At 43.3% G+C, this 26,737-nt stretch overlaps 1 protein-coding gene across 5 annotated transcripts in view; it reads right to left on the bottom strand.

The window, feature by feature from the left end:
* Nucleotides 1-7,608: 7,608 nt before the first annotated feature.
* Nucleotides 7,609-26,737, bottom strand: part of FAM110B (family with sequence similarity 110 member B) — a 155,975-nt gene continuing 136,846 nt past the window's right edge. For 3 of the 5 annotated variants that reach the window (XM_032296147.1, XM_032296144.1, XM_032296145.1), the window contains exon 3: nt 7,609-10,484. In XM_032296147.1, the coding sequence (XP_032152038.1) occupies nt 9,048-10,160 (1,113 nt within the window). In that variant the 5' untranslated portion in view covers nt 10,161-10,484 and the 3' untranslated portion in view covers nt 7,609-9,047. Of the gene's footprint in view, nt 10,485-20,003; nt 25,227-26,737 lie in introns of those variants that run through there. The other 2 variants (XM_032296148.1, XM_032296143.1) reach the window with 2 other exon arrangements.

The following is a 26,737-nucleotide window of genomic DNA, read 5'->3' as shown; positions in this document are numbered from 1 at the left end:
GTGAAAAACCACATGCCCATGAAGTTAATAAATGAATGTCTGAACATTTTCCACCAAAATAAAATGCTCAGTAGCTCAAGTCCTTACAATGGCGTAGAACTCAATAGAGGAAAGTGATGTGACTGAAACGTTTGGAGCACCTGTCCGCCGGGAGCTGGGTGTGTGAGGCACATAAATAACTCACCTGGCTGCTGTTCTCCAACTATTATAAAAAGGAGGAAAGGACCGGAAAAGATTATGTATGTCCAGAAATCCTCGAAAGCTTCAAACTTATTGACACTTAAGACAGCAAAACATGCTAAGCTAAGCATTCTAGGAGGTGGTGTAATGAGAATTCTCCCTCCCGTTTTTTCTTTTTCCCAGTTGAATTTCCATATGTTATCAATTACGAGCCACCACAATTTTATTCAGTTGAGGGAGCAATTGCATTCATGCATGGCTTGTTTCCCACTGCCCCAGTGAGCAGAATTTCCAGAGAACTTGGACGGTGAACCCGTGGTGGAGAGGTCAGTGTGCACACATTGAAAGGCTAAAATGGAAAGTGTTTCTGAGGCGATTTGCCTGGAAAAGTCTCCCCGCAGGGCTGCAATGGTTAATACCCAGTAGCACTACCCCGAGGATGTATTTTCGGTAAAGGGTTTTTGTATTCTGGCAGAGAAAAGGAATATGCTACTCATTGTCCTTTGGGACAAATACAAGGGTGTCAGATCTAGCTCATGTTAACAGTCTTAGATTATTATTCCCTGCTTCCCCGCTCCCTCCCACCCCCCCGCTCCACCCGCCAGCAGAGTTTCCCTGACTCTGGGCTATGGTGCAAAGTGAGCATGACTTCTTCTTTTGAAGACAATTGCACAAGGAGTGAAAAATACTTAAAGAATTTCATATTCTGGACTCCCGTTACCACAAACATGCTGTTTGATTTATTTTCCAAGAAAAAATAGGAAGAAAACTCTTCAATGTCAAGCCCAGTTGCCTCTTGTAGAACGATGGTCTCTACAACAGAGACAGGGGAGGCAGAAAGGCATGAGCTGGTGGGGGCTCTGCAGCCACGAGGTGGGATTTAGTTGAGGAGTTATGTTTGGATTCCTCCATTCATTCCAAAGGTACCCACTCTTCACAACCCTGTGCCAGGCACTGAACTGGGTAAAGGAAGTAAAAGGGAACTATGACGGTCACTTAATGAATATGGTGACTTCAGATTACAAAGGACCAGGAAGGAAATATGCAGGGAATGGAGATTAACACAGCATCTACTTTACACAGCGTGGCAGGAAGGGCCCTCCGAGATGTCAGCTGAAGCAAAATCTAAAATGACAAGTTGGTAACAGAAAGGTCAAATATCAACGGAAAAATAGTCTACTAAGGCTAAGCAGCAAGATCCTGGCCCTTGGGGACTGGGGTGAGAGGAGCTGATAGGTTTCACAAACACAGAGACAGGAGGAGCCCAGAGCAGGGTGCCAGTGAAGAGAATGGGGGCTTAGGGCAAGGGGCCTGTTGGGGAGGGATCACTGAAAGGCCTTATAGACTGAGGTTTGGCATTTTTAAAGAATTATGTCATAGCTACAATGGAAACCACAAAATGACACCATGTGATTTCTGCTTTTTAAAGATCAGATCACTTTTGGTAGCTCTCTAGGAATGCAGTGAGGGAAGCAAGAGCAGAGTGGACACCCCTCAGGGGCTATGGCGGTGGTCCTCATGACAGGTCATAGTGGCCAGAATGCACTGGGACATTGCAAATGGAAAGAGGCTCCAACCTGATTCCAATCTGCCTAGTTTATCACAGTGGGCAGGGACAATGAATGCATTTTTTTTAATTTCTGAAAATAAGCTTCCAAAAAGCTAGAGCTTATAATTGTGGTTCTAAGATATATCAATCTATTTTTAAGTATTTGGCGACTACAGTATGCTCACTTGATTTCTGGTTAGTAACATTGAAAATTATCTGTGAAAGTAAAGACTGTAATTTTGAAGTGCACACGAATCATCTCGGGGACACTTATGAAAAGGTGATCCCTGGTCCCAGCTCCTTTGCACCCCCTCCTAATGGAACAGCATGGCAGTCTCTCCTGTGCGGCAGATCGGGTGCACTTCAACAGAGGCCAGCACAGGAGAGGCTGTACTGCAGTAAAAATGAAAGAGCCCCACGCTCTCAGTGACTTAGAAAGATAAAGTTTATCCCACAGGTTGACATAGTCCTTCTGGGTTAGGATGGAGGCCTTTGTCCACACTATCCTCATTCAGGATCCTAATGGAAACTCCACCCTCTGGGACTCTGCTGGCTGCCTGTCAGGAGGAGGGGAAGACAGACAGTCATGGGCTGGCTTTTTAGGCCCCCTCCCGTCTATAACATGTTGCTTCTGTTGGTGGCTCACCGGCCACAGCTAATGCTATGGGATGTAGAAATGCAATCCTCCTATGATCCTGGAAGGAGAGAGAAAGGGATATCAGAACCAGTGGCAACGTCCGTCTCAGCAGACAAGGAGGCAGAGGAACCAGACCTGGAAAAATGGTTCCTGAGATCTTGAGGATGGATCACTGGGCATCTATGGATGGCAAAGTTAATAAAATAATATTAAGATAGTGGTTCTCATTTCCAAAATTGACAAAAACTTCCTTAGAGAAATTTCTTCATCTTTATTATGTGTGCTAATTAATTTAAAAATAGTTAATGTATATTAACAGAAAAACTCTAAATCAAAGTTTATTTAAATATATGATACATAGTTTTTGAGTCAGGGAAACTGCCTGAAAATAACAGGGTTTATTCCATCCAGGTTACTCCTACTTGGCACAATGAAATTGTTAGCCTTGTGAGGTTCTACTGCTCCCTGATCCAGGCTCCTTCATGGGGTCTGAGCAGCTGTCTCCCTGTTCCAGCCCCTCTGCCAGTTCACTTGCCCTACAGCCCCAGCTGCATCCACCACCTCATTTAATCTGGATCTCTGTTTTCTCCATTGTACAGTAACACGGAGAGGGATAGTTTATTACTAATGTCCCTCTCAGAAGAACTCAGAACTTGGGTCCTGATGTGATCACATATGATCAACAGTTTTGAGTCACTCACTCTATGAAACAATCACAAACCAGTATGTACAACAGTGTTTTAAGTTCTGAGAAATGTTCTGTGATGCAACTTACTGCAAAGAAGCAAAAGTGATCCCACCATCCCAGATATGAACAATTCATTTTCATGTGCACAGACTGAGTCTTAGGATATGTTTTATGAACCTGGGTTTGTGTTTTGCTTTTTCTGTTTACTAGATGTGTGCCCTGGAGAAGAAACTTAATCCTCAGCTTCTTCGTCAGTAAGATGGATTCAAATTTACTTCTAAAGTTCTTGTGAGAATAAGGTGAGATTCTGTAATAAAGTGCTTGTCATAGTGTCCATCTAAGACATGTAGTTTCATGAATGTCACATGAAAAGAATGTTCAACTAGTAAAAGACCATCATAATCTTTATCCTCACAACTTTGAATGGTATGTTGGTGTGGACCTGGCCACATTCGATTCTGTCAGCCTGTGTCAACCTGAAAGTTTAACGAGGCTTTTCTGAAGATTCCCTCCATTTAGAAAAGAATCCTTCATTTTCTTCTCCAATTAACAATCTCCCAGGTAGACAGAGCATAAAGTGCTATTCTATTAAGTGTTTGGCCCCCACTGGGTCTCACTTGCTCTCCTACTTGCCTACGATATGAACCTAGTCTTCTCTGAATTCTCATATTCTTCATACATCATCCTAATGCTTCAAAAAGTTATCCATGCTGTCCCAGAGCCCTGAGGCCAAGGGCTCACATCTGTCTGATGGCCTCCTCACATTTTCCAGATGAGGGAATGGCAGTGCACTTTGAAGCAGGTGAGTCCCAGGTATTGGAGGAAGGGGTTCTAAAAGGTGGCCAAGGACCTCTGGCTTTTCCTTCTCCTGGGTTTCTGCCAAAGCAAGGAGATAGGGCCTGACTACACAGGAGAAACCTTCATGAAGATGACCTGTGCAGAGTCACTCATGCAGCCACCCACCGTGGGGTCCTTCCAGCTCAGCTCTTGTTCAGCATGAAACTGACAGAAGTCGAGTTATTTTATGGGGCTAAGTGGACGAGTCAGGTTTGGCATTTTCAAAATGCTGATGAGATTCGCTGTCTCTTCTGACTGAGTTAGGAATCTACTCAGTCTATCTGGAGCTTTCTTACCCTCTTTATTCCTTCTGGTCAGAATATGCCAGCTACATCCGCAAGGACGGGAGAACGCAGTGAAGCTGACTCAACAAATAGTCAAAATGTGTTTCCTGATGTGAAATTGTGGCCATTTTTCTCCAGCCTTCTAAAAGTCCTTGATCAAAACAGACAGGATGCGATTTTAAAATATGGCACATCAAAACTGAAAGCACAAATTTCGAATGTCCTTGCATCTGAACTCATTGGGCTGTGTGTTACTCACAGTGGAAGAGCTGAAGTCTTTTTCTAACTTTATGGGCTCCTATTTAGGTAAGAATGAAATTTCTGAATTTTGACTGCTTGAGGACTGTTTATTCACACAGCCATCAGATAAAAATATCAAAACGAATTTAAGGGCCCTTCTGTGTTTAGGCATAACATACTCAGTTTGCCTTTTTTGTCTCCAACTGGGCTGTAGAGAGGGCATGCCTTCCTCAAAACATTTGGAATGAGTTGAGTTTCAGGTTCCACTCTGCAAGTTCCTGTCTCTGGGATCTTGGTTAAAGTGCATAATCTCCATGAAACTAAGTTTTCTCACCTCTAAAATGGGGACAATAACTATTACTTTGGGTTTACTGGAGCAACATTTATAATTTAGCATAGGACATGAACGTCATAGGCAAAACAACAACAAAAAAGTCAGTATGTACTGCCTAAGCGCCTATTATATACCCTGGGCTGCTGTGTTTCTTGCTTGCTGCCCAACTCTGGGACCACAGTTTGCATCACAGTCATCAGAGATTTGCATGTTTATTAGGAGGTTTTCATTTTTATTTTTTTGGAAGGAAATAAAATGTTTTGAGGAAGGCACACCTTTTTAAAATTCATACAAAGGCACCATTTTGGCTAGCAAAGGCTGGGTCATGGCCATGACAAACGACAAAAAAATACAATCTAACGGAGAAAGGTAACATAGAGACTCAAAAAAAAATTGCACTGATTGATGATTGTGTTGAGTATCGAAAGAGCAAGTGTCTATGTGGTCTAGGAGGGAGGAGAAAGCATTCCTTCTAGATTGAAGAGCCACTGAAACTCAGCAGCAATGATGGTTTTAAGATATGTCTACAAGTTCCTTGATATTCCTCCGTTTAAAATATGAGCCTCACTCCTCTCCCTGTTGGGCTATATTTAGTGACCCACTTCGAGTGAATTGAATGTGATAGACTGCCATCGCACACACTGAATGTGTGTGACCCAGGATACTGAACTGTATGAGGCAGTGTGGCATCCTCCTTGCTCCCTCTCCCTGGTCACTCTTTCTGGGGGAAACCAGATGCTATGTTATAAGGACTCTCAGGCAGCCCCTGGGAGAGGCCCATGTTGTAGAGAATTGAGCCCTCTTGCTAATAACATGCGAGCCATCTTGGAAGTGGTCAAGCCTCATCTTGCCTGTAGCCTCGTGAAATACCCTGAGCCAACACCACTTTGCTAAGCCACTCTAGCATTCCTGATCCACAGGAACTATGGTAATTGTTTAAAGTTACTAAGTTTTGGGATAATTTGTTATGCAATAGATCACAAACACAGTGGTGAAAAGTTCCCAAAGCAAACTTCCCTTTGGTTGGAGCCTGGAGGCCTGGGCTGGGTGACTGAGATGTCCAACTTTCTCTATTATAGGAAGTTAGGATTTAGCCTATCAGCAACCTATTCAAGCCGGAGGGTGCTTTTACACAGGGGAGTGACATGATCAGAGCTGATGGTATTTCTGGCATGAAATGGAATGGGGAAGAGGCTGATTGCGTTGTGATGGAGATTTCCAGTTAGGAACTTCTAGAATCAACAGCTCAGGTAAGAGATGATGAGAATATGAACTAAGGCAATGGCAGAGGGGTGCATATGGAAGGCTGTCTTAAGATTTGGTGGTTTTCAGAAAGAAACAGGTAGTTTCTAAGGCCATCTAGTGCAATCATGTTTCACTCTGCATTGTGTAGGAAAAAAAAAAGTGTGAACTATTCAACACCACCACATTTATACCAACATTATTGTCTTATACACACACGATACTTCCATGAGCTTAGAAAAATGAGCCCTTCACAAAAAGTACTTCACAAGAAATACCACACTCTTAGGATTGAATATTAAGCATTTGAAATGTTCTTATAGAAATGCTAGTTCAAGAACAAAAAGAAAGCGCTCCGATCTTCCATTGGAACCAAAAGCCTCACATTTGTCCATTGTACAAGTAAGCCACAGAGGATTAGACTGAATTGTAGTGGGGTGATTTATAGTCCTGTCTGAATACAGATCGCACATAGTATTGAAATACTGGAAAATTCAGTCTATGACTCAAATAGCACAAGCAGTGATAGTAAATTAGCTAAGTGGTCATCTCCCCAGAAAAGGGTTTCCTTAGGAAAATAATATCTATTTTTAATATGTCAGTAGCTTGAGAGAGAGATGAATATGTCAATGCAAAGTCATATGTGTTTTAAAAGGCCACATTTCTACACAAATGGTAAGAAATAAAATTTTGTTTTATTTTGTTTTTTTAGAAAATTAATTTTTATTCTATTATATTGAACACATTGCGTCATCCCCACTCATAGCTGCATTCCAAAATATTTCCTCTTGGAAGCAGGGTTCTAGTTTTACTGAACATGAGTAAAAGAACCAGGCAGAATTCAAAAACAGGAAAGTCAAGAAAGCAAATTTGCTTTTCAGAAGGAAAATGTTTATAAACAGTAATAGTTGAGAATCATATAATTTGTTTCTGAAAATTACCTTTTCAATAGGGCTGTATTTTACATTTGCATATTATACGGAATTTTGTAAGAAACATTAATTTTTGAATAACTTGATGTAATAAACCACCATGGAATACTCAGTGTCCAAATATAGCAAATAGGACATGTCCAATAAGAGGTATATTATTTCTCTTAAAATAATGGGGAAAATCTAAGTTCCTTGAGGCAGAGACTGTGTTGTTGACCGTGGCAGTCCTGTGCCTACCGTGCTGTCTGAAAGGAGTCATTCCACAAGCGACAGGAATGAAGGAAGGAGTGGAGGAGCGAGTGTGTAGACACGTGCCATTGTACAGATGTTGGGCTGGTACAAATAAAAACTAAGCCATACATTTCAAAGATACGCCTCCAAGGTAAGAGCTCATAAATATTTACAACTCAAGAGTCTTGTGGAAGATGTAAAAACATCCTGATGTTTAAGAAAAGACAAACATAACACAAGTGTGAACTGAGATGCTGCAGCATATTTTAAGAACACTGCTGTTCAGAGTCATTGGAATATGGTGAAAACGTAATGAAATAATGTTTCATTATTTCAATAATGAAAATTATTGAAATAATAATTATTGACTATCAAAAATCTACTTCTGATTCATAGTCAAAAGTTAAACTTTTGTGGAAGGAGAACAGAGAAGGACAAAGAGAAACCACCACCATTAGTGCCTGCACCAGAGCAATTTATTAGCGTAACTTTTTCATTTTTTTCTTTAAAGATTTCGTAACAACTGAAGTATGTACAAAGTCTTACAGCATTTACACCATAAAAAGTTTCCTATTAGCTGATGAAGTCTAACGTAGTGCTGCTGAGAACTTCAGACATAGCAAAAGCAATGAGGCAAACCACTTGTAGGTTTCCCTCTCAGCCACCACATCTTGGTGTCAGCTGAGTGATAGCTAAGAGTACCACTTGGAAGACAGGTTATTGGGGAAAAAAGGGGACAAGTTGATGGGCAGCACTAGAGACTACGGGGTGGAAAAGCTACATAGCATTGTGTTTCTACAGTTTCCTAGAGCTGTAACAAAGACCCACAGCCTGAGAGAATAACATATACAAGACAACAGAATCACGCTGCTCAGATATAGTTTAGCTACCAAGTGCATTCACTTTTGAATGGGAGGCTCTACTGATATGGCTGATATTTCCATTTCTGTGCGAACCTGCACAAGCCCCACTCCCTTCCTCCAAATCAAACAACAACAAAGGGAGAGGGAAAGAAACAGCATCAAATTAGTAGTTCTTGACCAAAACAAAACAAAACAAACAAACAAACAAAAAAACCCACAAAAAAACCATAACTTTTTTTTAAAGGCATTCAGTATCTGTTTCAGGGTGGCCATTCTGTCAAAAGACAATATTAAAAATTTCTGAATTATCCCAAATCAGAACATCAACAAAACCCCCAAACATCCAACCTCCTAGATTTACCCATCCTTCATTGTATCTGATCATCTTTCCTTGGGGTATTACACAGAACCACCAACATTTACACACTGAATCAGACACAAAACGTAGCATTGTTACCCAAACGACTGCTTCACTAAGTGGAAAGAGAATTTCAACATGTAAATGATTAATGTCAGGCTCACCACTTTATTCCACAGAAAACCCAGCCTGGTTCTATGTTCGGTCAGTCACTATCTGTTTGACAGCAGATCCCAATCACTGTCCCACGGGAATAGTCTTACATGTAGGCAAAGTGGCTTTTTATTTCAAAAAGATCCTGCTCTCAACTTAAAAGCCAGTTGATAAAACTTTTAATTAAGACACAATAGCGCGGGATATAAAAACACAAGAACCACATAAATATCGAAGAAGTTGTATACCATTTTCATGTAAACAGTTTTGCTTAGGAGCAAAGCCCTAATCAGATTCTGGCCTGAAACTTTTGGCAGATGATGCATGTTCAGCCAGGCTCTGCAGCGATGGTGACGTGGAAGCCAGGTCAGTCCCCATGTTGACAGGCATGCAACTTGAAAACATTGCACAACAAGCAACACAAAGAGTGAAGAAGCTCACAACACTTCAAGGAGACCTCACAACCTTCACGACTGCATAAGCACAGAGACCCACCCTCCCTCCTTTCCACGCACTGTCTTACACGTGGGAGACCTTCTGTGACTCTCTAGCTTGTTTGATGCTATATAACCACTTGATGATTCTAGCATTTCTCTCGATGGCAGAAATGCCATACGGCACGCGGTCATTGGCACTGTCATCATTTCTAAGGTCACTGTTACTGTCCTGAGACTGTTCACAGTCTGAGCTGATCATGCTTGCGCTGCGGAAGTTGAGGGATATTATGTCAGAATTAGCCCTTGCAAAGTTTTCCATGCCCAGGTTTTCCAGCTCTTCCGGGTCCAGCCCACAGTAGTTGAAGAACCTCTCCACGTCTGCGTCCACTCGGAAATATCTGTCACTCAAGTCTGACTTAGACCGCTGGAGGGAGGGTCTCCGGCTGACTCCACAAGCTGGTTCCACAGGATCGGCCTCGGGGGACTTCATGGAGGCGATGGCTGCGATTTTGGGCTTGGGAGGCAGAGGAGGGGCAGAGCTACTGCAGGGGATGGCCTTGAGGGGCTTCACGCTGGTCACCTTGCGGATGTCCGAGGAGCTGTGGGACACATGGAGGAAGGACTCGGCCGACTGCTCCAGCAGTCTCCTGCTCACGTGGGAGCCGCCCTCCTGCGGGCTGCCGCGGCCCTGCGTCGGGTAGACCTTCAGGGACTCCGCGAAGGAGTGCCGGTGCAGGTCAGTAGCTTCCGAGCGGTGGGGCGGCCAGTTGCGGGAGCTGTGCTTGTGCCCTGAGCCTGAGCTGGAGCCCTCGGAGCTATTGATGATGTTCTTCAGAATCTCCAGCTTGAGGTTCTCCCTCTGCACGCCGCTCTCGGTCTTGGCATGGTTGCCGAACACTTTGAGCGTGGGGCTGCCCAGCGCGCGCTTGGCAGCCGGGCACACCGGGGGCTTGGCCAGCACGGCGGGCTTCACCGGTTCCTGCTTGGCGTTGATCACCTCCTGGCTCTTGACGTACTTGGCCTTGTCGGCCTCCAGCCTCTCCACGGCGCTGAGCCTCTTGGGGTTGGGCTCGGCCTGCCTGCGGAAGTACTCTGGCCCCTTGTTGAGGATGCGCAGGGGCACGGCCGAGGTGAAGGTGCCCGCGGGGCTGACCGGCTTCACCATGCTACCTGTCTGTAGGGTCTCCGTGGGCATGGTGGGCGGTCTTTCCCCGGCAGCCGTGTTGGATGTTCTTCTGGGCGCCTCCGCACGGCCTGAATAGACACATGTACATGAAGCAACGCGGGCGGCGGGTGCAGCCTGGGAGCGAGTGTCAGCAGCGGCGGCCGCAGCAACGCCTCATCTCACAGCTCATTAACCGCCGCGGCGCCTTTCACACACTTTCCTCTCCTTCCAGGCAGCCCTTGGACAAAAAGGCCACAAGCCACAAGTTCCTTTAATCTGCTTCGTTGCCTCCTTTCTTCTCCCTGAAGGAGGTGGGAGTCTCCTCCAGGTCTTTGTGTTCAACTGCAGGCAGAGCTGAAACACAAAACAACCAACCGCGGGTTAGGAGGGGCGGGTGACATCACGGCTCTAGCAACAAACCCCGCAGCGCCCCCGCCCCGCCCCTGCGCGGCCGGCCGAGGGTCGCAGGCCGCAGCTCCGGAGCTGTTCCCCCAACCAAGCGAGGGGGACGACCCGGGCCGTGTGCCCCCGCCTGCGCCGACCCGCGGCAGCGCAGCGCGATGCTGGGAAGAAAGAAAGGGCTGAGGTTTCCCACGCGCGAACTCTTCCAGCTGCCTCCGGATTGGTGAGATCCGCCTTCTGAACATGCCCGGTTGGCATTTCTTAGCTCAAAACCCAGCAAATACTAGATGAACGTACGAATGAGGGTCTAGCCAAGCCCAGTTCCCCAGCTTATTACAAGCCACCAAGTTCCTACAAATCCTTCTTTTGCAATGAAGCAAAACTTCTCCCTCCGTATTCCCTTCGTGCTACCACATCTCTCAGCAACACTTGCAACGGTCACTTTTTAAACTTCATAAACTGAAAAGGGTAAGAAATGGGTTTGGCAGGAAAGCTACAAAGTTAAAACAACAAAACAAAACAAAACAACATGTTTCAGTTATCTTACTTTGGCCAACTAATACATTTAAAAACACTTTCTTCTGCAAACCACTAATGTGTATGGAGTTCCTCCCATTAAACACAAGCTTACTTTTTTTTAACATTAGAAGAAACCTAGAAATACTTCCAGATTTACCATATGAGTAGATAATTTAATTGTCCCTAAGTGCTCCATAATTTTTCATACTTAATGAGAAGAAATCAAAAGTTTCTTTATGGTATGTATATTCCCAAATCCCCTATATTACTAGGAACAAAATCTTAAAAATGTCAATCATACCAATCCCAGCACTTTAGGAGGCGGAGGTGGGCAGATTACGAGGTCAAGAGATCGAGACCATCCTGGCCAACATGGTGAAACCTCGTCTCTACTAAAAATACAAAAAATGGCCGGGCATGGTGGCACGTGCCTGTGGTCCCAGCTACTCGGGAAGCTGAGGCGAAAGAATCGCTTGAACCCAGGAGGCAGAGGTTGCAGTGAGCCAAGATTGCGCCGCTGCACTCCAGCCTGGTGATAGAGCAAAACTCCATCTCAAAAAAAAAAAATTTTCACTCATACCTAAAAATATGTTATTTTAATACTATAGAAAACTTGAGTCACAGGTAAGCTTTTATGGGACAGCTTGACTTACCAAGCCAACAACAACAAATCCCACATGTCAATAGTGGAAAGTTTATCAATATTCCTACTACAATTCTATAAGGAGTCTTTCTATTTCCTATGCCATATAATGTAACACTTACCCCCGCAGTCCCTGGAACAACTCCTCCCATAGCCTGTTACTGCAGGCAGAGAATATTTACAGATGCATCAGCACTCCAAAGCAACAGCTAATGACCTTATCAACATCTTTGGTTATAATTAGGAATGTTCAGAGAGTAACCTATTCAACTAACATGCCAAATAACTAACTTTCAAAATAGATAATGTCATATTACAACCAAATCTCCCGATATTTCTCCTTATAATCTTCTGAAATTCTTAAATCTCTAAATGCAACCCATCACAGTGTTTTGTTAGAGATAATTTTAGTAATCTTCGAAGGGATTTGTTCTAATAAAAATATTTTCCTATGCAAGATTTGAGAAACCCCAAGGCAATACACATTAACAATTTCCTTTAATTGTGTGGTTCTATTTTGATACCTCAATTTAGTTTAAAAAACCACCTCCTCCCATTAAGATGAAATGAGATTGTTTCTTTGAACACATGTTGAATGAAATGCCAGAAGGGAGCCCCGATTCCTCTGGAGGCACAATCTCATCCTCTTTACAGAGAGACTCAGAGCCAGAGCAGGCAGCAGAGCCTCGGCCAGGATGCAACTCTGAGGGCATCATACCCAGGTCTCTTGGGAGAGGTCTGACCCCAGGACAATATCAGAAGGTTTAGGGACAGTGAGGGGCAGGACCAAGATCTGCACCCTTCAACTTTGTGCCTGAGGACCAGAGTGGGAACATCATCTAGTGGGCAGTGGGAGACAAAGCTCATCTCCCTTCTCCTGGGGCATGAGTTAGTTGGACAAGATTCCTTCAGTCCTGTCTTACTCTAAATTGGAGAGGTTCTGAGGATCTAAGAATGAAGGACTTTTTTCCAGTTTCAAAATAGCACGTTGGAATACTGGTGAATGACTGAACTTTTCTATGGTCCTGCACTGACTGTTCTTAGGACAAAGCGCTTTGAAGATGAGCTGTAGTTCTCATGTAATATCACTCCGCATGCAGGCCTGTGCGTCTCTTCTAACCATCTTCTCTTCTAGTTCCATCACATTAGGACCAGAAGCCCCAAACACCTACACCCCTGGCCTGGCCTTCTGTGCACACCTGCAGACCTGCAGGTCTGTTATGGTAGGCTTTGGAACTGCTGGCAACACTGAATAAAAAGCCTGACTTTTGGTCAGGCATGGTGGCTCATGCCTGTAATCCTAGCACTTTGGAAGGCTGAGGTGGGCGGATCACAAGGTCAGGAGTTAGAGACCAGCTTGGCCAACATGGTGAAACTCCATCTCTACTAAAGAAAAAAAAGTTAGCCCAGCACAGTGGTGCGTGCCTGTAATCCCAGCTGGAGATTGAAGCAGGAGAATTGCTTGAACCCAGGACGTGGAGGTTGCAGTAAGCTGAGATCATGGCACTGCACTCCAGCCTGAGTGACAGGACAAGACTCTGTCTCAAAAAAAAAAAAGCCTTATTGTTGATTCACGAGAGTGAGAACTACCAGTCTATCTTCTAGGAAGTATTCTCCAGAAAGCTTCTCGTCTTTCTTGCACACTGCTTTCTCTAGTCATGCAGCAGACACCCTCAGGACGGCTCCTCCAGCACTCACAATTTTTCCACACTCCTCGACAATTACTAATCTTAAAACCCGAGTGAAAGAACTATGTCAGAAATAGCAATTATCTGTAAGTACTTCATACCTCATTTCCTTTTGGCTTCTACCCCTTCCCCATTCTATTCCCAATTTCCCTAATAATTTTCAACACAGTGATGATGTTTTGACATGACTATGGATAGAGTTTGTAGTTTTGATGTGAACTCTGGGGAGGAAAAAAACATTATATTATTGAAAGACCCAAAAGCGACAGGAAAAAAACTAAGGATACTGTTTGGGGTGTGGTAGGATACTAAGGCATACTCCAAGTTTTCTACCTGGTATAGCCAACGAAGTAAACCTACTTCAAAGATAAGCAGGTGACTTAGGCTGCTCTTTCTTGTAATATTTACGCAATCCTTCACTCTGGTTCTTTTATTTTTTACTGTGAAACAGTGTTGGCAGGGTCAGAACTATATAGTGCTGGAGAAATATTCTGAGTTTTGTACGAGATAACCATCAAGTCATTTCAGAGAGCACTGTGGCACATGACACTCTACTGTCTTTGGCCTTGCTGCCAGCCCTCTCATGTCCTGAACAGCCCTGAGATGCAGCCAGGCACTGATGGGATGGTCAGGCCACCTGCCAGGCTGCGAGGGGCTTCTTGTTGTTTTGAGGAATGAAAATTAGATCTTGGCCCTATAGGGTTTCATCAACAAAAGTGATTATATAGCTTTGCCTGATCCTTGACTTATGACTCAGGATGGAGAACACAGCCTGAGAGTGGGAGAAACTTCCATTCGCAAACCATCTTGGCTCTCTTCTACTCTGTTTAATATCCATTTGAAAATTTCATGAAGGGATTAAAAGGATCGGGGAAAAGAAACTTGGCAAAGCCAACGTGCTAAATGGTTTGCTGAATCAGAGCAGATATGAACTCAAATGTGAACTCAAAAGCAATCTGGCCTGGGGGTGATGGTGGCGGGGTGAGGGCATATCATCTTTGGGGGAGTCCTGGTCTGTGCAGGGAGAACATGTGTCACATAGAGCCAGCTGAGAGCAGAGCATCCAAAGACAAGGAAGAGTAACGTTATCTCCCGCTACTCACTCTAGTGGTGCTTCTCAACCTTTAATGGGCCTGCAAACCCCTCAAGGATCTCCTTAAAGCACAGTGTGATTTGTTAGATTTGGGGTGAGGCCCCAGATTATGGATTTCTCACCAGATCGCAGGTGATGCTGTTTGTTGCCTTTGAGTAGCAATAGGAAAGGTGGCAAGCCCATTTCTGTGCTAGCCAGCATCCTATTAGAACCCAAATGCCTCCAGCACAGAGGAAACAGGCCAAAGTTTCTTCTCTGAATGAGCAAAAGTCTGAGCTTTTAAGGCCCAGAAACAGCAATCTCAGAGAATTCCAAGTTTTTAAAACCAAAGTGGCCTGAACCTTTCTAATTTCCAATCTGCCAGCTCCTCACAGGTGCAGTCAGGTGAACAGGACCCTCAGCTGAACTATAACCTTGGGGAGACTTAAGAACATTTGCAATCCTGAAGGTGGTTAGACACAGAGAATGAACCTTATACACAGATTATTTCTTTTTAAAAAAGCTAAAGCCACAGTTGATGTAATCCGGGCAATTTGGGCTTCGAAGCCTTTGAGGCCAGGCCAATAATGGGAGAGTGTATGGCTTGGGGAAAGGCACCCCCAGCTAAGGGCTGCCATGGGGAATGTGGCTCACTGTTGATACAGCAGCAAATCCAGAGCTCTGCACAAACTCTCTTGATTTAAAAATTCAATATTAAAAACATTGTTGGCCAAACTTCAGTCTGCTGTTTCGTTACTTCCTCTTTAAAGAGTGCTTCCGGTAACTAAAAAGAAAAGGATAGTTAATGGTTAGTCTTTAAATTTTCAGTAGGAAAGAAAGCACTGGAGTTAGAGCAAGGGCCCTGGGAACTGAACACAGCCTGGATTCACCCACAGAAGTTTCTATGTGAGAGTGAGTAATTCCCCTGTGTCTTACAGCAAGAAAAGGGGGGTAACACTATTCCAGGGCAGGCCTGAGTAATTCAGCTCTAAGTCACCTAACATTTCAGTGTCTTGATTTTCTTATCTATAAAAATAAATGTGTTGAATCTGGTGAGCTGAAAAATGTCTTCAGCTCAAACATTCTTGGGAGCAAATAAAAGAAGCAATTTACCTTTGACGTTATTAAGAATTCTTGAACCGATTCTCCTAGTTTCCTAATGTGCCAGATAACAAAACATTTACAATATGTGTAAAACTGTTCTCCGGAACACCGCTCTTTGATTTTTCTGGTAATGGTATTTGTGCTTACTGACTTTTAGCATCAGGTTCCAGCTTGACTCCGATCACTCTCGCATCTATACTCTCGGCCTCCCTTTTAAGAACAGCGTCACATCCTTGTCTTTGAAGTAAAAATGCAGTTTCCCATGGCAATGTTAACTTTTGGATTCTTTGCAAATGTAAGAGAAATGCACTTAGCGCTGACCGAATTAAGGCTGTGTTCAATCTATTAGTACCTATTGGTGGAACAATTATGCGTAAGACGTAAAGAAGTAGAAAAATCCTGAACTTAAAAAAACATTCAAAATGCATTTGATACATGTGAATTGAATGAATGATGTAGAAAATAAATTTGGCAGGACTGTGGCAAAGAACTTGAAGGAAGGGAAGCATAGGGGGGACACAAAATCCAGTAAAGGTCCAGGAGGTGAGGGCATCCCTCATCAGGGCAGCTTTTGAGTTCATGGTATATTCAAGACACTCCGATGGCTAGTATGGAGTGCTAGAGGACAGTGGTCAGAGGCCAACTGGGTGTAGGGGAAGGGCAGATGACTTTGGACTTTATGAGGTAATTGAGCATTAGTGACAATGTCATATTTGTATTTTTAAAAAATCCTTCGGCTGCAGTATGGGGACAGGATGAGTGGGGATTATGTGTGGCTGCAGAGAGATGGGTCAGAGCTTCCCAGGAGAGGGGACATGGCAGCTGGGCTCTGCACACTGGCCAGTATGGCACTGCCTATGGTTCTGCCCCATAATGGCTGAGTAACCTTGGGCAGGTCACTTTATCTTCTCGCACCTCAGATTTCCCATCTGGAAAATGGGGATAGCAATAGTACCTAGCTCTTTAGGGTTTTTTTGAGTGGGTTAAATAAAAGCACACAGGTATTTTCATTCACTTCACTCTTACCAGGAGGGCGACTTTAGGATGAAGAAAAGAGTGGACAGTTTCAAGGGATGTTTAAGAGGCACGGTCAGACGCGGTGGCTCACGCCTATAATCCCACTTTGGGAGGCCATGTGGGTGGCCACGAGGTAAGGAGATTGAGACCAGCCTGGCTAACATGGTAAAACCCTGTCTCTACTAAAAATTAGCTGTGGGTGATGACACATGCCTGTATTCCCAGCTACTCGGGAGGCTGAGGCAGGATAATCATTTGAACCTGGGAGGTGGAGGTTGCAGTGAGCTGAGTTCATTGCAGTGAGCTGGAGTGCCACTGCACTCCAGCCTAGGTGACAGATCAAGACTCTGTATCAAAAAAAAAAAAAAAAAAAAAAGAGGCACACTGGGCCGCACTGGGAGACAGACAGAGTGCGGAGGGTGAGGAGGTACATGTTCAGGATGAGTCATTTCCGGCTGCCCACTTGACTAGGAGAAATGGTTGGTGGGAAATATACACTCTCCTCTCCAATCTTTGCTCCCTTCTTCCTTTGTACCCTTGGCTTAAGTCAAACAGAACTACAACTACGGTGGTTCCTTCACATCCACTGTGTCCATTTCTGCTGCTCCCTCTGCCTGAGCCATTTTTAACCAACAGCAATGCCATTCCATTGCTTCCTTTATTTACCCATTTTATTTAGACATTTATTTATTCATTTTAATCAATAAGATATGCTATCATTTTCAACATCTTCCCTTTTCCTTCTCTTCCAAGCACATCATCATTTTCATTAGCCCCTTTTATACTGTGAGCATAACTTGTAAAGCATCCAAAAGTAAAGGAGAAAAGTGAAAGAGTGAATGGAAGAGTAAAAGGCATGTACCAAAAAAGACTGACTTCACACACCATAAATTGGACAGAAAGTATGAAATCAGAGGGCCAACCACCTGGAAACATTAAGTCAAAACCGCCATCCTTTCAGGACTTGCACTTTTCCAGTTACTGAATGATGTGTCTTTTTCTTTCTTATCTCCATGGTAAAATCCCTCACCATCTATAATTTTGACGGCTGAATCTTCTCTTTCTGGCCTTGCTATTGCCATCAGCAATCAGCTCTGGAGTGCAAGTAAAATAATTTTCTTGACAACAACACTATCACGTTATAAATTCTTTCAAACCACAGACTTTTTCTAAGAACACTTAAACTTCTGATTCCAGTATTCTAGTCATATTTTAGCCTATTCTTTCAGCTGACTGGAGTAGGTCTTCCAGTGTTATTTAACAAAGTATCCCCTTGCTCTAGGTTTCCATTATTTTGCTTTAATTAGGCACTTTAATTTTTTCCACAAGATGAGTAAATAATTTCTCCACTTTTGCAGCAACCTTTAAAAGTCCTGTTTCTTTTGACACATCTACTCTATACGACAAGAGAAGGGGAAGCAAATGTTGAACCAAGCATAGAGATGCAAGGAAGGCCAACTTTTACCTTCCGAAGTTTTTACAGATACAGATCAAGGAATGTCCACCTCTGTGGTGCTCCTGAGGTGTGCTGAAGGATACTAGTGCAACAGCACAAAACTCACACAGGCATGTTATTTTGACGTAAGTCAATATGCACTACGTTGTGGCAGGATCCTCCAAGTGGTAAGTCAGGAGGGAGTGGACTGGGTACAGTTTGTTACCCACAAAGATTTCTCATGATGTCAGGTGGGCAAGCCAAGCTGGCAAGTCTACTGGAATGGAAGTAGCTTTGTCTCAGGAGAACAGCATCAGGCCAGTCTAAAGCCCTTCATTCAGTGCTCAGGTACACAATGGTGGCTATAACCTCCTCTCATCTCACACTGGCTAGGGTTGAATTCAGGGGCACCCAAAAAGCCCAACACAGGTCCCTTGGAGCTGAGGAGCCTGGGAAATGGCTTATACCTCCAGTCTGGGAAGTTAAGGGCAGAGTATGTAATGGACTCTCTAACCAGACCACCCAGGCAGGATGAAGCTGCCTTTCCACGGGCACAAGGATGAGGGTTTGCTCAGCACATGCATGTGCTGGAGAAAGGTGGTCTGGGAGTATTCTCAAAGGAGTCTCCTCAAAGGAGACCGACAGAGAAAATGTCGGCACACAGCCCTCCTCTGAGAAGGCTGGGGGCATCCACTAGCTGGGGGAAAGGTGTGGCTGCCTCCAGGGAACAAAAGCTCCCAGAGAGAAGCAGCTCTGAAATGTGCCATGCCCAGAGGACATCGATTTCTGCTGCAAGAGCCAAGGAGAGAAACCCTGTCACCTCCACTGAATGCTCTGCCCATCCATTGCTTATTACGCACCCCTGTGGGGTCTGCCCAGTACGGGCTGGAAGAGCCACGTGATAAGGAGCAGGAGAGGAGCTGGAACAAGGAAAGCGGGGAAAATGATGTTTGTTAAGTCCCCTTCTTCACAGGGTCTCCAAGCCAATGCGGGTCTGAGCCGGGAGAAGAGAAACCAATTTAACTGGACCAGAGGTGGAGTTTTGATCTTGATGTGGGGCAGCACTTTTCCATGCCTGAAACCGATCTGGGGCTCTAAATTATTGAAGGTGAACTGAAAAGGCTGCAGGTCCTGTCTGAGATTTCATCTAGGCATAGAAATGAGAAGTCAGTGGGGCAAATGCTTAGGGCATGGAAAAAGAACACAGGACAATTGACCCTGAGCAAGTTCTTCCAGCTGGTGTACTGGAGTTTCCTCATTTATGAAACACTGATAACCATGAATCCTACATTTCATTGGCTGAGGTGACAATTCCTTGAGGTGACACCTAAAAGTGCTCATTGAGGAGCTCAGCCCAGAATTTGTTTAGTAAATGTAAGCTATTATTATTACTGTTGTTATTTTTAGAGACGGAGTCTTGCTGTATTGGCCAGGCTGGAGTGGAATGGCATGATCTTGGCTCACTGCAACCTCCGCCTTCTGGGTTCAAGCAATTCTCCTGTCTCAGTCTCCTGAGTAGCTGGGATTACAGGTGCCTGCCACTGTGCCTGGCTAATTTTTAGTATTTTTAGTACAGTTGGGGTTTCGCCATGTTGGCCAGGCTGGTCTCGAGCTCCTGACATCAAGTGATCCACCCATCTTGACCTCCCAAAGTGGGACTGCAGGCATGAGCCACCATGCCCAGCCAATGTAAGCTATTATTAAATGCTGTCCCCAGTGTCTGCAACTTGGCACTGATAATCACCATCATTAGATTTCAAGCTTTATGGTAAATGAATAATCTTTTGTCTTAAAAAGATTCCATTACTCTCAACTGATAGAGCCTGTCAAAGAGGATTGACCATGCAGTTTCAGGCTAAAAGGTTACTTGTATGACCCCATTTTTATTTGAGTTACAGAGAAAATATGTGGTTTCAAATTTCAAAGCAAACAGTTATGTGAGTGAAACAGGCTACGGTAAACAATAAAGCCATTATTACAAATGAAATCAAACCTAAAGTTGGTGGTAGGAGAAAAACAGCAGGTCAAATCTCAATCCATGACTAATTCTTTACTTCAATGCCATTCTCCAAGGTCATTTAGAGAAGTCGTCCACATGCTTCATTTTCATTTGTAAGTAAAGCCATTAACAAAAATGTTAGAAGTCTCTTTTAAAATGTTTTCCTCCTATTTAAGACAGCTATAATGAAATAGAGAGTCAGAAGAAAATTCACATTTCCAGTTTAACATTATTCCTTGACCTAAGGTAAGGAAAGTGTTGTTATAAGAGGCCCCAACTTGCATCAGTGAGGGGGAGACTTGCCTTTTACCTGGGATTACAGAAATCGATGCTATGCATAACCAATGCCAAGAATCACCTGGAAATATAATGACTTGCTTAATGAAAATTACTGTAAGTAATTAAAAAGCAGGGCTACTAGAATTCCTAATGCAAATCCAATAAGAATGCCTGCCCTATCCAAACAAATATAAAATGATCCCCTTTTCTGCCAGTGTTTCCTCTCCTGTGGAGAGCTTTACGGGGCTTCATGTTCAGCTGTGACAATGTGTGAGGCCATGACCTAGTATTAAATGAATATGGAGTTCAAGGGACAACTGCCATTTTTTACAGACTAGTCTCCAGCCACAGGGTTTATAAGACTTGCTGGTTACTGTGAGTCTGAGGGTTACTGGGTTCCCCATTTTGGGTGAACCAAGCGCACCTTCCAGCATCAGTAATAACAACTCAATGAACTCAGTGATGATAAACTCTGATGGTAACTCCCGCAGTTCATGAGGCTGTGCTGTGAGTTCCCACACCTCATCTCAGCAAGCCTCGTTAAGAGGTGGCCTGATCCTCTTGTATAGAGTGGAGGGTGAGTACTGGTGAGCGGCAGAGAGAGCCCAGACCAGAAGCCAGGGTGGTGTGGATCTGAGGAGCCATGCCCAGCGCTTCTACCAAGGTTGATTTTAAGTGCCTGCGCTTTGCATGTTACTGGTTTCTCTTGTAGCCATGTAAACTTTTACTCCAGGGCAAATCTAGCACAAATGACTAAGAAAGTTTACTGTGCCAATATACATAGAAGATTAATTTTTGAAAAAAATTTTAATGTCTAATAAACAGGCTTAGGGCAGAAGATGGTATTTACTCTGAAATAAAATGTGTTATAATAAAATTATGAAATACCTAAACTTGACAGGAGAAAAAGCAGTATTTTGGGGGAACTCCTCTGTGAGCATAGTAGATAAACTGCTACCTAAATTATGTTAAAAAGTTACCTGTTAGTAATGCTCCTTTACTATTAAGCACATACAGTGTCCTCAGAACTGTGTTAATGCCCCGTTAGTAACGATCATTTCTTACTAAGCATATAGGATGTCCCCAGAATTGTAATCATGCCTTTCACACATTTTTAAGTTTCATCCTGTGAGTATCTCTACATCACATGTTGTTATCACCATTTTACAGATGAGGAAACTGATGTCCAGAGACACTAAAGAGGTTGTCGAAGACGTTCATCTATGGAGGGGTGAGGGAGGACTCCATACTGAAGTCGGTACAAGGATGGTTTGGTCCACCCCTTTGGTCACAGTGTTGTTACAGCTCTTAAAGAGATATATATGAAGTATTAAATGTATTTTTAAATGCTTTATATTAAAGTAATATGGCTCAGGCACCCACACTAATTATATTTGACTTCTGAAAATCTACTCTTTCGGCCATTCACTGCTTAGTATTAATTCCAGCTTCCTCCAGAGGGTGAAGGAGGAAAAAAAAATCTTGATTTTTGTTAAATGTCCATGCTACTTGTTAATAGCTCAAATGAACAAAGGGTAAAAAGTTTATAAATTGGGTTTTGTTCATTTAAAATTTTCCTTCTTTATGCTACTAACTGCGGATCTATCAAAGCTGGCTGAACTTCGATGAAAATAATGAAAGATATTTGAAAAAGAACAGTAAGCAACATAAGGCTGTGGCTTCATTCTATCTTACTGCACAGAGCATGTGAAGAGCAGGGATCACCCAATTTTACTGCTATTTTTACTAAAGTCCTCAGCTGTGCACATAGTATGCATTCATTCAAATGTTCACTGAGCTGAACAAAATACTACACATTCAGTAGAGTATCTAGCACATCCTTTCAGATTGTAAAGGCCCAAAGAAAATGTCAGATAAAATCTTGGGAAGTAAAGTTGAGAATGTTTATGTATTTGAAACGATACTCAAAGCACCTCTTTTTGACTGGAAATTATGGTGTAATAGAAGGCAAATACACAGAGACTGTTTATTCACAACCTAACATATACATTAGCACTGATTCGTGCTTACAGCACAAATAAGGTACAAAAGGAAATCAACACAAGGTAGAATTTTACAGCAGAACCAGTAAGTTCACTTAAAAAAATAATGAATATTGTTGATGTCATTTGTCAAGAAACACCTATGATTATTTTCCATCTCTTGAAGAGTTCTTAGTATAGCACTTGTTAGAACAATTAGTTCTTTGCCTTAAGTATACTCTGAAAAGAACAGCTTATTTTTCATTTCTATGCATTCAGACTGAACTGTGGGATAAATAATCTTCAAAATAAGACATGTAAGAAGATAGACACCTATTTCTTGCATCACTATTTTCATCTTTCTAGCACTTAACACTTCTTACATAAAATCATTTTCAAGTCTAAAATGTTAAAGGTAAGCCTTCATCACAATTTGCACTTGAAATATTATTTTTGGGTACAAGCGACAGGAAGCTCGGCATTGACTAGTAAGTTCATCCACCTTGCCCAGGCCCATTTCAGCTCTGCCATTGGGCCCCTTGGAAGGAAAGCAGCAGGCTTGGGTCCTGCTAGGCAGAGCTAGGTTGGGAAGCTGTGCCTGAAGTTAGGCACTCCCTTAGGAGGGAGAGGACAGACTGTGTTAGAAGGATCTGGGTCTGTGGTCACAGGCTCTGTCCTATCTATTCAGCCTCCCCCAACCAAGACTCCCTCCTCCTTCCCAGGCTCTTTGATGCCAGCTTCCACATTCCATGCTTTCCCCTGGAATCCCCTGCCCTCCTTGAGTCTTCCAAGCTGAAAAAAGGGTCAACAAAGCTACAGGGAAGCCTTTTCTGACCTCTCATTCTGACTCCCCTCCTTCCTCCCAAGCTCCTGCCTTACAGTCCTCATTCCTGAGTGGGGAGTGGTGGTGATGACCTTCATCCCCAAGGATGGGACACCTGAGAGCAGCTGCCTGGCTCCTGCCTGCCCAGCACAGCAGTTTGGAATCTCTTGTAGAGATTCTCGTGTGACATGTGTTTAGCTCAGGCTGTGTCTTTGCCCCAAGATAAAAAAATAAAAATCTAAAAACTTCACCTAATGTATTGTGAATATGGCTTTGTTGACTTACCCACCTCCCCACTCATGCCTGCTGTCAAAAAGAAAAAAAAAATGAGCTCACTTACAAGGCTCTCTAAGGTTTATAATAATCTAAAACTGACATTAAAAATAATCTGACCAATACTTTAAAACATTACAGACATTGCTGGGTGGGCAAAACACATCTTTCATTAGATATGAAAACTCTGCCTTCAATATATGTTAAAATAGAATGTACTTTTTTTTTTTTTACATGATTCCATTATTCGTTCATGTTAAAATGATAACACCTGCTTCTATCTTGATTAACATTTAAGCTTCTCATTCCCGTTTACTAAAGAAAAATGACTCCCCAAAGTGAAAAAGGGAGTTGGCTTTTAGAAACAGTTATTTTATTCTCAGTCTCTAGCTTTGTTGTTGTTGAGTGAGAAATGAAGTTTTCTCCTATGTTTTAACAAGAGCATAATTTTGCTTGCAGTGAAAGGTAGTTGCTGATGTTTGGTGCCTCATGATCTCTTAAGCTTTTGATTCTGGGCGCAAGCACCTTCAATTTAAGAGGAGGAACACAGCAGCCACCATTTGTTGGGCGCCTATCACCCACTGGACCAGGCAGGGTGGATATCCTCTATTTACCAGCCCTGCCCAGCACCTATCATTCTCCCACTTGACAGATGGGGAAGCGGAGGCGCGGAGGGTTTCAGTGGCTTGCCTTCAGTCAGTGAGCTGAAGGAGCTGCTGTCTACATCGGGCCGTCTATATTCTAAGTCTGTGCCCTAAGACTGCTCTGGACGGTCATGGAAACATCTATGGCTCCCAGGACCGAAAAGGGGCCAGACCTGGACGTCAGCCAAGAAGGAAAAAAGGAAAGAATATCGGCCAGCGCCCACCTCACCACCCCCAGCCTATATGATGCCAAGCCCCAGGCTGCTTTCACAGCAAAATTCCTTCCTGCTACGGTGGGAGAGTATGTACCCACTACAGGGAGAAGCCGTGGTTAGGAGTACTTGCTGTACCGGAGGATACATCAGTGAGGGGGAGTGAGAGGCAGGAAGATGAATGTGAAAACTTTGTGAGGAGAGGCATTCATAAAATATAAAAAATAGGCCCAATGAATCCAATATGAGGCAGTGACGATAAAGGCTCTTTGTTTGGTGAGATTCTCCAAGGGGCTCTCAAAATGTGATGACATTCTCCTTCATGGAAAATAAGTATTCTAATATATTTCTAAGGAAATCGGAATAGCTTCTGAGCAACAGAAAACTAACAATCTAGTCATGACCTGATTAGATAAAAATCAGCCTATCTTGGTGAAGCCTGAGCCCATCTCTGGGGACAGATCCTTCAACCAGGCAGACCCACGCAATACAACTTCCCCCAAGCTCTGCTCTCAAGGGAACGACCTCAAAGAGGACCTGTTTAATCAAGTTTATATAGGCAGAAGAACTAGAAGGCAGGACACCACCACTAGAGGTATTTGTTCATTCAGCACGTACTGATCATCTGCAAATGTGCCAGGCAGTGAACAAAATAAACACTATGTGGAACTCACATATATTGTAATCAATCAATCAACCAATCAATCCAGCAACATAGCATGCAGTATGACAAGCATGGGTGTTGAAAAGAAAGGCAAAGCAAGGACTTACTAAGGTGGAAATTACTGTTGACTTTGATAACAAGAGTTTTGGTTAAAGTGGTTGGCAGGGTTACAGGAGACGGTGATATGGGTGGCTTGTTTCATGAGTTTGAACAAGAGGTTATAGCTGAAGGTTGGTAAGCAGAGTCAAGAGAACATATTTATTTTACAATGGTAAAAACAGCAGCATGGGCTGGGAGCAATGGCTCATGCCTGGAATCCCAGCGAATGGGGAGGCTGAGGCAGGAGGAATGCTTGAGGTCAGGAGTTTGAGGCTGCAGTAAGCTATGATTATGCTACTGCACTCCACCTGGGCAACAGAGAAAAAAAAAAAAAAGGCAAAAAGTTGGGAATGACACAACAGAAGAAAAATGCATGTGATGCAGGAAAGACTTTACGTGAATGCACTGAGAATGGGATAAAAATGTGACCAAAAACTTTAACACAGAGAATAATGGCTTATATGTGTCAGGGGGTTGTATGGGATTTTTCTTAACTGGTCAGTGGTGTCAGAGGAGAAGGCCTTTTGAAACAGTAAGGGCTTTAAAGGAGTGGCAGTAGAAGAGAGCTGCTGTGGGTTGGGGCTTGTGCCTATACGGATTGCTGTTGGAGGCTGAAGGTGGGCGCAGGGCAGAGAGCATATACAGGAAGACCGCTGTGGGAATGTTCTTAGATGGCTGGTGTATGAACAATGGCCTCATGGTCACGGAGGCAAAACCTAATAGGGACAGATTGCTATAACTCTCCATTTGCTAGACATCTCCTGCCAAAGGCAAATCACCTGATGAGTGATAATTTCATCTTCTATAAGACAGAGGAATGAAGTACAGCTTCTATGAATTTGCAGTTTATCAACAAGGAACCAGAGATCCTAGGGGAAAACAGCTAAGAATTCATAGAGTAATATAATAGCTAAGGAAGGGATTCAATCATTCAATTTATACTCATGCCAGGCACTGTTACTAGTTCTAGAGGTATTGACATGAATAGAAGAGACAAGAGTCCCTGTTTTTGTGGCATGCTCAGGTATTCACACACATTCCACGAACAGATTGCACAATTCAGAGCAGAGATGGGGAAGATTCTATGGTTGGCTTCTAAGGAAAAATTCTATGCCCATAAGGAGGAGAGGCTGGTGTGGCCACAGGTTCTAGGTTCTAGGGTCAGACCATGTTAAGTTCCCACACTGCTCCACCACTTACCACTGCATGATATTGAAGAATTATCTCCCTAACTTTAGGTTCCTTAGCTGTGCCATGGGGCTCATGATAGTACGGCTCATGATAGTATGTTAGCTACTGTTCTTTTTAATGAACTGGAGAAAACTTTATCAGATGACCATCACAGACTATAAAGGCAATTTCCAGATTAATAGAAGGAAGAATTTTTGAACAATTCAAACTGTCCAAAACTGGAATTCATTGCTTTTTAAAGAAGTGCTAGTTAGCTTTTTATCCCAGGAATGGTTAGTGCAGAGGCAGACTTACCATCTGTCCAAGAAATTTTACAGAGGATTACTGTAATGGGTGGAAGGAGGAGGCCGATGAATGTCAAGTTCCTTTCTAATAGGTTCTATGTTTCTTTGAAACTTCTGTTTTCAAAGCAAGAAGAAAGGAACATGAAGACAGAACATGGAGTGAGAATTTTAAAGATAAACTGTAATAAGTATTTAAGTATGAAAACAATCATTGCAATATATTAAGAAAGTGACAAGAATATTTTTGATAAGTAGATTAAATCTGAGAAAAAAAGAC

Source organism: Sapajus apella, unplaced genomic scaffold (genome assembly GCF_009761245.1).
Source record: "Sapajus apella isolate SASKATOON/1434 unplaced genomic scaffold, GSC_monkey_1.0 scaffold35, whole genome shotgun sequence".
NCBI classification, from domain to species: Eukaryota; Metazoa; Chordata; class Mammalia; order Primates; family Cebidae; genus Sapajus; species Sapajus apella.
Note: the sequence above shows the minus strand (reverse complement) of the source record. Positions and strands in the feature narration are given on the sequence as shown.